Raw genomic sequence first — 14,370 nt, forward strand, 5'->3', positions numbered from 1 at the left:
AGCTCTTTCATGCTGGCCATTATGTTGACCCATTCATCCAACATCACTGTACTCCCCCCTTTGTTTCCAATAAGCACGACTCATTACTCCAGCCTCTTAACCAAATGTCAAGGATTCTAATAAAAGATGCTCATTTATTATATTGTGGGAAATGTAGGATCCAGTGTTTATGGGATTTGACTTGATATAAGTACCAACTTGATACGAGTAATCACTGGATTGCTTAAAAATGACCATGACTTTTCAAATCTAAGTGCAAATTCATAATTGCCTTTGTTCGCTGACAGATTTTAAGGGACTCATCTTAGATTTGCTGTTAATTAAAGGCTTAAAATATTCACTATTAAGATGGGGTTTTTGTAGTCATGCCAGCAGCAGGAGATGACAATTTGGGTCCATTATTGTGATCCAGGCTGGAATATTGCAACGATTGGATGCAATACCATTTAATTCATTTTGTACAGACAATCAGAAAATCTATACAAAATGCATGAATTAATCCATGATCCCATTAAATCCCATTAAAATGTCTTCATAACACCATTATCAAGGGGAAAATCAACATTATGAGGTCTTTCAGTTTCATATTATATAATAATGGTGATTTCTGCTTCCCTTTCTTTCAGATGGTAAAGGCAATTCAGGTGTTGCGGATCCACCTACTGGAGTTAGAGAAAGTCAATGAGCTCTGTAAGGATTTCTGCAACCGTTACATCACCTGCCTCAAGACCAAGATGCACAGCGACAACCTCCTCCGTAACGACCTCGGAGGACCCTATTCTCCAACACACACCGGTCTCAGCATGCAGCAGGTCAGTCTTGGACTCTTTGTGGATTTCATAGCTCTTTGATGGTACCCCTCTCTGAGTAGCACTCCCTAAGATACACCCTGTTCTTTCTTTAACAACAGGTAGATTTTGCTGTTGGGAGTTTTCAGTCACATGAGGATGACACATAGTCTAGCTACTTCTTTAACATTTGCTCACTAGTGTCTCTCTGTGATCCCCCCAGGAACTAATTCAGACCTCCTCTCCATCCATGACCTCTGTCTCCAGCTCTGTTAACCCTTCAGGGATTGTGGTGCCCGCCGGGGGTCTGCAACAGGGCAATGTCGCCATGACTACCATCAACTCTCAAGTGGTATCAGGTAAGCGTAATTGCATGTTAAACCACACTAAATCATACACAAACAGTGTTCATCTTGGAAGACTGTGAAGCTTTCATATTAAAAGACTTATTATATTATATTATATTATATTATCAAGTTCCCATGGTAATATTTACTTTGACAATACATCTATGTTTTACACAATTCTGGTATTATCAGTCAGTAAATAGGAATACATAGCTTCAGAACCCTTAATCTTTTCCATTTTTCCAGCACTGAACTGTCGTTTTTCAAATAATCCACATGTAGATGTACGGCAGAATCTTCCTTCTCTGACTGCATGGTGGAAATATTGTGATATTCTAATATTCAAAACCTAAACTGAATATTTGAGATTGATACTGTCAATATTAGGGGGAAAAAACACCAAATAAGAATGTAGAGAAGAATATATACTTAGATATGCAGTGATTTGCATATTTGTTACTAGAAGAACCATAAGAACAATGGTGAGGATGACCTACTCTTATGCTTTATGGTTTATTCTGATCATTTGCTGAACTTTGAGTTCTAATTTATTGTTTTGGTCCATTTTACAAAAGAAACTAATCTGAACCCATTGACATGGTGTGAAGGAAGTGCACTTTATATCGCAATACCAATCATTGCTAAAGATCTTATCCATTTGGGGGGGGGGGGGTGTTTATTGCCCAAAAGACTTCTTTACTACTTTGAAGCAACATTCTTCTTTTGACTCTGGTTTTGTTACCATACTGCCATCATTTAAGGGGTATCTTTCACACCTGCCCATCTTGCCTGTTGTGTTCTTCAAGGATTCATTTTGGGATCATTATTATTTTCTATACATGTGCTAGTAACAGATCACATTTTATGGAGCTCTGAGGTGAATGACTTCACCTTTATGCTGATGATGCTGTATGCCCCCCTAAGACCTGGTGACACTGCTAGTATAACCTTAACTTTGTCATGTCTTCTGGAAATTGAAGAATTGGATGTCTTAAGCTTTTTACAACATATATTCTGTCCACCATATTTTACTATTAGATATGTTGATCCCTTAAGAGTCAAATCAGCTCAATTTTTCTGTATAGCACCAAATCACAACAGAAGTTATCTTAGGGCACTTTTCACATAGACCGTACTCTTAAATGTGCACAGACCCAACATTCCCCCATGAGTAAGCACTTGGCGACAGCGGCAAGGAAAAACTCCCCTTTAATGAGAAGAAACCTTGAGCAGAACTGTGTTTTAGGTGGGCCTTGACCAAACTCCACTTTACTGTATATTTATGCTGGTGTTTGTCTGTGTGTGTGTATGTGTGTGTGTGTGTGTGAGAGAGAGAGAGCTGCAACACACCCTGAGATCCGAAACCAGGGGGGGTTTCCTGGTTATTTCTAGTACTCACAATATTACCACGTGTGAATGGGCCATTTTAGTGCATGTCAAGCTGTGAATCTATCTACCAGAGTATCTCAGCCCAAATCTGTAGCATCTGATCTGATAAATTGATCAGTTCTTTTTACTGTGTTCATTTTAACCCTGTTTTTAACTTTTAATATGTACCATTTTATTATGTATGTATGTTTTTCTCATTATTTTAGCAAATCTTACAGTTTTGTTTTGTTGCTTTTCCTGCTAAGCACTTTGTAACTGTGTTCAGTACTATGTAAATACAATTTATTATCAGAATACATAGAATTATTCTTCAGGGGACTAGTGTTGAAATGACACTTGGCCCACAAAATGCAAAATACATTATAACAAGCATATTGTCCATACAAACTGGCATTAAAAATAGTTTTCATGTAACATCAATGAATGTGGTGAAAATCACTTTGAGTTTTAATCATGATTTTAATTCAATTTAATATCAATAATCTGTATGCTTAGCCTGTTAATTTCAATCATATCACCTTGCTCTAGCACATACTGTACGCAGCATTCTTAACTGTAACATTAAAGTGTTATTTATAAAGATGTTACTGTTCATTACACTGCTGTTTATGAGGGTGTTTTTGTGTACATGTGATCAGACAGCATGGTAAGTATCCTTCAGAGGCTTGCCTGATAGATTCTCATAATGTCAAGCCTGTACAGTGAAATGTTAATCCTGCCCTCTGGAAATCCCTTTTAACCCAAAATAAATCAATGTCTCTGCCTTTGATCACTACACATTGAGAAGCTCAAACAGACTGTGATAAGAGTGTCTTGATCAAGGCTAATTAAGCCAGCAGCAAAAACAGTCTCCCTTCTTCTTCTTTTTTTTCTTCTTCTTCTGGGTTAAAGGACATTAACGCACCTTGAATTTAATCATTCTGTCTCCTATTTTCCATACTTTTGTTTTCTGTGCTGACAAGAAGTTAATAAGGCTCTGGCAGCGGCGCAGGATGTGGCTGTTACTAGCTGCCGAAGCCACTTGATACTCATGACGGCAAATTATCCCCTCAGGTGGGACCCTGTACCAGCCGGTTGCCATGGTGACATCGCAAGGGCAAGTGTTAACGCAGGCGCTGCCGCCGGGAACCATACAGATCCAGAACTCACAGGTAATACCGCCTGACCAATGATGCTTTGGCCGACACGTTCGCTCCCATCCTGCTCCTCTCTCACCACCCACCGTCTCAATTTGTTATTATTAAAAGGGCCTCTTTACATCTCACAGAAGCCCCCCTGGGTGCATTTTCATTGTCTCTGTCTGAACACAAACCCCCGCTGACAGACAAAATGGAAATTGTTTATTCCTGTGATGTTTTGGGTGCCTACATGTTCCTGTCAGGTTCCACTGCCAATGAAAGTCATATAAAGACTTGCACTGTACACTAACCAAGTCTTTGTCTTTCACATGTCAACGTGCTGTAGACTTAGCGATGTGAAAACAAAGAGAGGGGAGCTTTGTGGTGTAATATTGGACAGGATATATGATGACCACAAATCTTTTATCTCCTTTCCATGAAAGGCTTTATAACAGTCAAGCCCACACGAATGCTTGGAACTGCATTGTTTTATGACACAAGGGCACATCTGTGGTTTTAATATTTCCTTCATTTCCAATTAAATCTCGGCCTCAACAGGCATCTATAGTTCCTCTGAGACACTCACTGTATCCTCTATCTAGCTTTGTTCAGTTGTTGTGGAGTTGAATGAACCTCATACCTTTTCCTACTAATCAACTGAATCTTTCAAAAGAATAGACTGTTACACTTTTAGTCAACTCAAAAACAACATTCATAGAGCGTCTCTAGTTCCATGGAGTATGATTTCTTACAATAGTTATGAAAAGAGACATTCAAATGTAAAATGTAACTGGGAGTATTGAAGGCTGTTCTATCTGTAGCTTGGTAAAGCTGGTGAGGGTAAATTGATCACATTAGTTATTATAGCTGAGCTGCATGGTTGAAGGCCAAAAGCAGTGCTATTGAGAGTTAATGTATATTTCTACCTCTACTGTAAGACAAACTGCAGAGTTATAGAAGCACTGTTATATACTGTCATTATTCTCATATCTGAATACAGAAGTCATTCACTCTGGTTTATTGATTTGACATTCATTTAGTCTAGCTCCAATCTAGTCTTCCAGTCAACCGTGCAACTTTTGTCCTCCCAGGTCAAAATTGACCCAGTTTGGTCTGACTGTTTATAAAGCATAAGCTATAAATTATCAACCAATTATGTATCAGATCTTTTAACTTCACTCCAACTTGTTACCACAGGTTTTACACATATTTTTTTGGAAATTATGGTCAATAGGCCTCATTTAAATTAAACTATACCTAATTTTTGAGTCAACGCCTGTAGTCCTCCCACGTCAAAACAGAATCTAACAATAACATATTCAAACTTTTGTTATAGGACATTATATTCTTGTTAATATCATAAAACAAAAAGACAACCTTATAATATATAATTTGTCATTCCATAATTGACTAATATACAGCGTGTGTTGCCTTGAGGTTTTCCAGGCAAGCATTCAGCAACCACAAAGCCATTTTAATTCTTTAGAAAGTGCACTTGTTATATTAAAGTCTATAAAGTCTAACTGTATCTAGGTAGGAGAGCATCCAAAACCTTTATGACTTTCCTTTTGTTATATGGAGCTATAGCAAGCACAGACCCTCCTCTGTTGGGAAGGAGGTCCCAGAGTATTAAAGAGTAGAAACCCTACTCTCCAAGTAGAGACCATCAGGCACTTGAGCCCTTGTTAGGTCTGCTAACAGGACGCTCGTAACGAGCAGGATCTTTTCAGAGTCAGAATGTCTTTGTTTTGCTCCGTATAACGGAAGCAAGAGGAATCTGACCTGGATAATTGGTGCTGACTCATTAAAGGACAGTCACAACACCAGAGCGAAGCCAAAATAACAGAGCAACAAAAGAAGGGTAGACAAAATATACTGTTAGCTGAACATAACATTTTTAAGTGAAAGGTCTTTAAAATAGTTATCATTGTTAGTGTCATAATAGTGAATCACACTAGTATACGTTTCTTTCATGCAAACATTAGAATAAGTCATTTATGAGAAAAGTTGAAAAATTGAAGTGTTCATAAAGACTAATCACTATTATTCAAATATACTATAAGAGAACAGGTTTCTATTGAGTTGCACTGGCAGTATACTATTAAAATATGCAGGATAATGGGATAGTTCAAGCATGTATTTGTTTTAAATATAATTCTGCTCTTTAGGTGGGGGAGTCTATGAGATGCTAGTGTTCATTTTGGAGGCAGGCAATGAACTCGTAACTATTTTTTGACCCACAAACTGTGATTTAAGTGAGAGTGGGTAGATAATTAGAACACTGTATTATACAGTACATTAAAATTTAGTTGGGATTCAAACCTATTTTTAGGATTCAATTTTATAATCACTTTTCAAGATATTTCCACCACACACGCGACTCAGAAAAGCAGCAGGCTGGGTAGATTTAGTGTATCAGTGGTGAGGCCAGTCTTTGTCTGGCCTTGATAGTCTCAACACTTGCCTATAGATATAAATAAAAGCTGTGAGCATGGGAGTGTAACAGTGCTGTGGTGGCCTGAAGAGCAGCTCAGTTTCAGGCAGGTAATTCTGTGCTTGACAGTCAGACGAGGCCTGGGTGAATAGCCGTGACCCAGCCGAGGCAGAGTGCTACATGTAGGCTGGGAATTGAACACAGCCCCCGTCGCTACTTTGCAGACAAGCCCGGAGTAATCACACTCTCGAGCTCGGTGCCGCCAATTAATTCGACCTCGCTCTCCCCCGGAACACACACTGCTCCCAGGGCTGAGGGGCGGGGGGGAGGAAGAGGAGGAGGAAGGAGGAGGGTTATCCACGTGACACCCAGCTGCAACTCTAATGAGTCATGTTTTTGTATGCGGGGTCTGAGGGGGGATCTGAGCGTGTGCAAATGTGTATTTATGGGCATTGTGTGGGCTAAAGGGGGTTCTACATTTGTGTGAGTGCATATAGGTTTGTGTGTTACTTATCTCCAACACAGCCAAGGTTGTTTCCACTACTACGCTCCACATAAAATTAATCAATTTTATATTCTTTAGAAGACTTGCCTTTTCTTTATTTATTCATGCATTTTGTCCTGCATGCTTATGCATATGAAATGTTCATACAGTACGCTCCTCTCTGAAGTGTTTTATTTAGTCTTCATGAATGGCCACCTCATTCAAATAAATCATAAAAAGGAACTCAAAGTCACTAAAGGCTCCTCACTGTTACTCACTACTGCTACTGTCTGGTACAATAACAGTGACAAATTAGAAAAAGATGAGCTTCATTTATTACATATTACATATTTATGAATATGCAGACAGATAAAAGATGTGTATGTGTGTACCTCCTGATACATTGCATGTTTTTTATCCAGAATATAAAGTGTAGCTCTTTGCTGATAGTGTCAAAGAGGGCTTGGTAATGGCTGCTATTGAGGGCCCATTGTGTTTTATATTATCTGCCTCAGAGCACACATGCACATTTATCTCCACAATGAAATGAAAACACACACAGACACACTGTAGTGTAGTGTTTTTTTCACTTACACTAGGAAAACATTGTACTGACTTAAATCCTCTCTTGGTACTCTAACAGAACCATTACAATACAATCCTAACCCTAACCTATCATTTACCAACATGGGTTAACCAGTTTGCTCTGAAGCATTTGTCCCTAAATTAGCAAGTGTCAACATTTGACTGTGTGAATAGATTTTACTACAAGACATCACATGAACTGGCATTAAAGGACATGATATTTCATTTGTTTCTAATTGGCAAGAAATCCCATGAACAGACCAACAATATGTTTGACCATCTCTCGCTACTTTCTGACTTATCTACCTTGTCTGCACTTCTGAAGACCCACCCAAATATTTAAGAACAGCTCAACAATTTCCTAAAAGACTGGTCACTGTAGTTTTTAGCAAACATTTCTCAAATGGGAGGTAATAATGAGATTATTTTTAATGGTGAATTAATCCAAATTTGGTGCTCTAGTGGGTATTTTTGGCAGCAGGATGGTGTATGAGCGATGATATAGTGTAGTGTGTATTGATGATAATGAAGGGACATGACATACACACACAAGTCAGTAGGTCATTTCATTGGAGTCTTTTTATGGTATTTGTTGAAAGTAAGAAAAATGTAAAATATCACCAGACTCAGACTTTACTTACCTATATGTACGCTGAACTAGAAGCATTTCATAACCACATAAATAGTGGACTATCAAGACACAGTCCTCACAACTACAGCTTAGCCAGACCAAACACACACACACACACACACACACATCCATAAGTACACTGTAGGCTGTCAGAGAGCGTCTTGTCCTTCAGCCGTCGCACTCGGAACAATAAGATCTGAATAATGATTTCTCACTGAGCACAAAGACAGGCATTAAGTCAACACAAAAGAAAAGAAAAAAAACTAAACCACACACAGTCACAGTTTGTAACAGCTCCTCACTAATTTTGCACCAAACGTCCAAACTTCTGACCCAAGCTTGGCCCGATCCTCGCCTCTTGAAACTCCTCCTGGAAGCACTAAACAGACTACTGATCAAGGGTGCTGCTTTTTTATTATATATTTAAGTATCATTACTCAAATTCAGTTACCATGGTGACACTTGAGGAGGTGTTTCTGCCCTTGCCACAGAAAAAAAAGGATAGGTAATTGGTAGCCTCCCTTTGTTACCGTGGCAACAATAACTAAACCGTACCATGCGCTCCTTTTTGTTCTTCTTTTTTTTCTTATTTCACTTCCTTTCTTTTCTCTTGCTGGTGTCCTTTCTAAAGCTTAACATGGACCTGTCGTCCCTGTTGGACAGTGAAGACAAGAAGTCCAAGAATAAGAGGGGGGTCCTGCCCAAACAAGCCACCAACATCATGCGCTCCTGGCTCTTTCAGCATCTCATGGTGAGGCAGACAAGGAAGCTAGATGGGTGAAAGGCTGCATGTGCATTCATCTGAAATGGTCAGGTGTTTTGAAGCAGTAGCTATGAATGCAGAAGAAGAAAATGATGATCTATTAGATATTGGAATTAAAGATCAAATGCTTGTTTACTGTATTTTCAGAGAGTAAGAAATGTCAGTTTTTGGAGGTTTAATTTATTGGTTTTTAACATGAGATGTCAATATTAAGTCAAATGCAATGAATGAGAGCAAACACTGACAAATATCCCTTCTTTTTTCTTAGCACCCATACCCAACAGAAGATGAGAAAAGGCAGATTGCAGCACAAACAAATCTAACCCTTTTGCAAGTCAACAACTGGTAAGATGCTGTGTTCCTGTAAGGAGAATAACAGTCTCATCAGAGCCATAAAGCCATTATCTTCACATGTAGAGAAGGAAGACATTACTTCATGTAATTGCAGCAAAAATACATGAGGAGGCTTTCCTTAAATTGAGCCTGTGTGTACTGGGGCTCCTCAGTGTATTGCTGGCACTGTGGTGCCATCTCCTGGTCATATGCATCAAATACACTAGAGACCAAACTAAGCCTCTTTCCCTGTGTGTTTCTCTGTGTTCTCTCCTACTCCAAAATATGTTACATATGTCTATCATGACATTCATACTCAGTTTCTTGATTTGAACAAGCTTTGAATGTATATAGCTCTGAATGTATGTATTGAATGTACAGAAATAGTGTTGATCAAAGTCTTGAGAAGTGAGGTTAACACTAAACTGTTTTACCTCAAAGGATGTGATTTTAGTGTTTGTCTCTGGAATTTTAGCTATAAAAAAATACAAATCTCATGTGGTGTTCATCAGCAGTCAATATTAGGTCCATTATTGTTTAGTTTCTTTAAATTGGCACATCTGTCTCCAGAAAGTGTCACACACGACACAAACCCAAGAAACATCTTTGATGCTGATCATTTCCCACAGCCACATTAGCAGCATAATTGCTGTAAAATAATAAAACTGGATTTTATCATTTAAGAAATATCATACTGTTATTTTCCACTCGGTTAGACTAATTCATCACAGTGGTAACAGTAATACCTCCAGAATGCAGCTGCTAGAGTTTTAAGTAGAAAAAGCAAAAATGACCACCTGAGCTGAGGTCGTCACACTGAATTTTAGTATTGATTAAAACATTTTAAAGATTATTTTTAAAGCTCTACCTGGTCAGTCACCCCAATATCTCTCTGACATGCTTGTCAGATATGAACCAGCTCGACCCCTCAGGTCAGCTGGAACAGGCTGTCTGGTTACTCATGTTAGGTGCGCTCCAATGAGAACGTCTTTTAAAACTGAAATGGAAACATTCCTTTTTACTTTTTACTGTTGCCATTTCAGTAGTCTGGTTTGCTGGTCTTAATTATTATTTTATTTTATTTTACTTTTTTTTTCACTATTATTTGATTAAACCCACATTTAAACTCACATTCTTACTGAATTTAATTGAATTCAATTTTATTTTTCTTTATTTTATTCCTTATACATATATAATGGTTTTATATACACATTCACATGTTTTACTGAATTTAATTATTATTTTATTTAATTTTAATTCTTATTTTTTAAATTATTTTAATTCACATTTCTTTTATTTATTAATTGTCAGTTGTTGGACTTATTATTATATTTTATTTCATTTTATTCATACTTTCTTATTGATTTTTAATTTGTGACTAACTCATGTGTTTATTTTAACTATGTTAACTTATTCATCTTGTACTCTATCCACATGGTTTTTGTGGCTGTACTTTCTGTGTTAGATCATGCTCTGTGAAGCACATTGTGTTTCCACCTGGGATGAAACGAGCTATATAAATAACGCTGTGCTTGCTTGCTTACTCTAAATCAACCCCGTCCCCTCTTTCCTCATCCCTGTCTCTTCCTTGCAGGTTCATCAATGCTCGTCGGCGTATCCTCCAGCCTATGCTGGATGCCAGTAACCCTGACCCAGCTCCCAAAGCAAAGAAGATGAAGTCCCAGCACCGTCCCACACAGCGCTTCTGGCCCGACTCCATTGTGGCTGGAGTCCTGCAGACGCACAGATCTCAAACAGGAAACAACTCAGACAGTACGGCAACTGTTTCCAAGAAATAAAAAAAACACACACTCACTCCAAGTTTTCCCTTCTTCCAAGTTTCTTAATTGCACTTGTAATTTTTCTTTAAATATAAAAAACACATGCATGAAAGGTTAAGAAGTGACATTAAATCTTGTGTGTGTTTAAATCTTCACCACTAGGTGCCACTGTTGACTCTTTCCTTTTATGTGAGGAAATGTGAAGATGAAGTCAAGAACACATAGCAACATATTCCTGAATAGAATCTGTACTTTTTCTACAGGAATCAGAAGTTGGATCTGACTATTTAAATAACACATAGTCCAACTTTCTTGAGATTAGTTATATAAATTTAAAAAAGCATCATAAGTCTCATTTTAGGTCTTACATTTTAGTCGGTGGGAGTAATTTATTGGTTCTGTTTCCTACTATCTCTGCACTGCAGCTGTTGTAGGCAAAGACAGATGTGAAGATGGAAATGTGTGATCAAAATTACATTTCTTCAATGTGTACATTTATCTGAACCAATCATAATATAAGGATATTCCTCATTCTGCACATAAACTAGAAGCTTATTTATACTTTTTGCTGCCTGAATGCACATTTAGATAAATACTGTGGAAGAGTAACAAAGATAAATCAATCTGTCTGGTTTATCTTGGAATGGATTTGTGCTGTTTTTGGGTTTATAAATGTGTTCTTCACCTTCACCCCCTTCTCTTTCTTTCCATCCCGCTTCCTCCAGACCCGCTGAGCATGGACAGCCTCCAGTCTCTGTCGTCAGACTCGGCCACCCTGGCCATGCAGCAGGCCATGCTGGGAGCCGACGACTCCATGGACGGCACCGAAGAGGAGGACGAAGAGGAGGAGGAGGAGGAAGAAGAGGAGGGAATGGAGGAGGAGGAAGAGGAGGACGGCGAGGAGGAAAACGACAGGGGGAGGCAGATGTCTGGAGGAGGAGGAGGAAGGAGAGATCTGAGCATGGAGCACAGAGAGGAACTGGAGTAGTTAGAAAGAGGAGGGAGGGAGCGAGGGAGGAAGGGGGGAAGACTGTATGAACTTTAACCTCACTTGTCCCCTTAACACGGCAAACGCTGCCTCAGTCAAACTCAACTAGGACGCTCTGACGCTAAGTGACTCTTGAGAGCATTTGAGGGTGACAGAGACTCTTCTGCAGAGCGGCGATGGAGTCTAATCAGACACAATGACCATCACGATCATGATTATAGAGGACGAATATTAGTTTAACAATGATTATGTGTTGTTTCATTTTAATATAGTACGTCTCCATGCAGTGAGCGCCACAAATATTTGGATAGTAGCACTTTTTTTTATAAAATGGAAAAAGGCACAGGAAGCAAAAAGGTAGAGCAGATTTGTCAGGTTAAAAATGGAAGTGATGACATTTTGAGGCTGTTATAAATTCTCACACAGGATACAGAGACTTAAAAATGCTGGACAGGAGAGTGGAAGGAGTTAGAAATCTAAAAAAATCTTTGCACAGTTAGATTTTTTTTTTGACAGTATGTGTGAAACAGATATTTTCTGAATGTAATCCGTCCAGATATTTTAGTAAATGAGATAAGATAAGGGCTGCAGCTTTTTGAACATTGAAAGGCAGTCTCGATTTTTAGCTGACAGTCTACACTTTGTGTCATGTTGCTTCCGTGTGGAGCCGAAAAAGAAAAAGGGGGGGGGGGGCAAAAAGGTGTGATGCTGTCCAAATATCTGCAAAAGTGACTGTATATGTTGGCTTCCACTGCTGAGACTTCATCATCCATCATACCTATTAAATGACTCATAGGTTCTCAGGTTGAACGACACTCATGTGCGTGTTTCTTCCTCACGAGCGAAACACTCGACTCATCGCTGCAGCAAACCTTTTTGAGCATGACTTTTAAAACTTTTTTTTCTTTCTCCCATGAGCAAAAAAAAACAAAATAAAAAAAAAACTGTAGTAAACCAGTGTATACTGACTGAACATATAGTATGTATATTGGATTTTTTTTCATATGTTTGCATTCTAGTGTTGAAGGTTTGCATATTTATTCCGTTTTTTTTTCTGGTAGCTCAACAACTCGACAATGATGGTTGCTTCTGCATATCTTGAAGGTGTTGCAAAAGTCTGACACAGTGGCCATGCACATGCACACACTCTGACTTCAAACCATCAATTCTTAGAAGATTGCTTGTATATTTTTTGTGACCTTGGGTGAATCTGTCACAAAAAAAAAAAAAAGAAAAAACAGAAAAAGAGCATGGCGAGCACTGCTAGTCACTACAAACTTTTCTCACCTGCATCTCAACGTTGAGAGAAATCACACACAAGACGGCCGGTGACTTCGGAATCCGACAGAGCCAACGTCACTTACCGACAAACTTTTTTCAAAGGAGGAGGACAATTTTGAGGAGAAAGAGCGAGAGAAAGAGAAAGAGAGAGAGAAAAGAAGAAAAAAACTGTACATCTCTTTCAATTTTCATGTGAAGGCTTTTGAAGAAACTGTGAAACTATTTCAGCTCTCTGTTTTGTACTAAAACACAAACTGGAGTCACTCGTTTCTAATGTGAAGATGTCTAGAAAAAGAAACTCATGTTATATTGAATGTTCTGACTGTTCATTGTGAAGTATGTTGCTCATTAATTATTCTTTTCTCGATTGCTTTTTTTAAATGGATCTTCCAGAGCAAGTGACAGACAATAGGAAATATTTCTATTTCATTTGTACACTTTGTTGTCATAATCTATTGTGTTTCAATAGACCAATTTTAATAATTAAAACATGTAAAGGTACTGATTTTTGACTGCTGCATATGTTTAAACTGAATGCTGGGAAATAGATCCTCACACAGGAGAAGGAAGTTTGATTCATGAACATATTTAGAAAATAAAAGCACTAAACAAAAAGAATAAAACACAAAGACATGAATATGTAAGCTGGTATCACAATAGAGAAGGACTTACAGTACATACATGTGACATTTTAAAATTCTCTCAGGCCCCGCTTTATTGTGACATATTCCCAGATTACAGAGCTGGTGTAAATAGTAAGTCTAAATATTGGTTTAACTTCCCTCATTATCTTGTCACACATGTGTAGTCTCCCACCCACTGGTTATTGCTCAAGCCTGTGATTTAACTTCCACAAGCCTGTGGAAGACGCCCACCCAAATGCTCTCCCACCTTTTTCAGCCGGCTACGAGAAAAAGAAACCCAGCTAGAGCTTTTTTTTTCGACCACAGGGTTTTTCGACGTTTGAAAAATGTGGATTGTGCTCCCTCGCAGTAAATGCTAATCACTGCTGTGGGTGTTTGCTGCACAAGTCATATTGTATTGTTGTTGTGCAACGATACATGGCTTCAGGGTTGGGTCAGATTACTTTGAAAGGTAGGCAGTGACTGGAACAAATGACATGGTTATTTATGTAATGAATAACATAATTCATTGGATTAGGATCATTCAGTGGATTGGATTATTTCAAAATTAAATGTTGACAATTTTGCACCTTATACTAAGAAATGGGTGCAGCCCCAAACATTTGAGTTCCACTAATATTCTTTTTTCAAAATATTTGCAAATCAACATAAACTCACAGAAACAGTACTGGCACTAACTATAGGTGGACTGTGTGTTTTCTACAACATGTGGGAAGATGTTTCTTCTGTGTAAAGTGTTGAGGACTTGGCTCTACTACTCGAAATGTTCATCTTCCATTTTCCACAGAAATAAAAAAGGAATAA

The 14,370-nt window shown here is 38.4% G+C and overlaps 1 protein-coding gene across 2 annotated transcripts in view; it reads left to right on the forward strand.

The window, feature by feature from the left end:
• pknox2 (pbx/knotted 1 homeobox 2) overlaps window positions 1–11,641 on the forward strand; it is a 73,923-nt gene extending 62,282 nt beyond the window's left edge. For both annotated transcript variants that reach the window (XM_053331453.1, XM_053331452.1), the window contains 7 exons: window positions 627–812; window positions 1,012–1,147; window positions 3,578–3,675; window positions 8,408–8,527; window positions 8,808–8,884; window positions 10,467–10,645; window positions 11,379–11,641. In XM_053331453.1, the coding sequence (XP_053187428.1) occupies window positions 627–812; window positions 1,012–1,147; window positions 3,578–3,675; window positions 8,408–8,527; window positions 8,808–8,884; window positions 10,467–10,645; window positions 11,379–11,641 (1,059 nt within the window). The remainder of the gene's footprint in view (window positions 1–626; window positions 813–1,011; window positions 1,148–3,577; window positions 3,676–8,407; window positions 8,528–8,807; window positions 8,885–10,466; window positions 10,646–11,378) is intronic.
• The last annotated feature ends 2,729 nt before the right edge of the window (window positions 11,642–14,370 follow it).

This window comes from Scomber japonicus, chromosome 13 (genome assembly GCF_027409825.1).
Source record: "Scomber japonicus isolate fScoJap1 chromosome 13, fScoJap1.pri, whole genome shotgun sequence".
NCBI classification, from domain to species: Eukaryota; Metazoa; Chordata; class Actinopteri; order Scombriformes; family Scombridae; genus Scomber; species Scomber japonicus.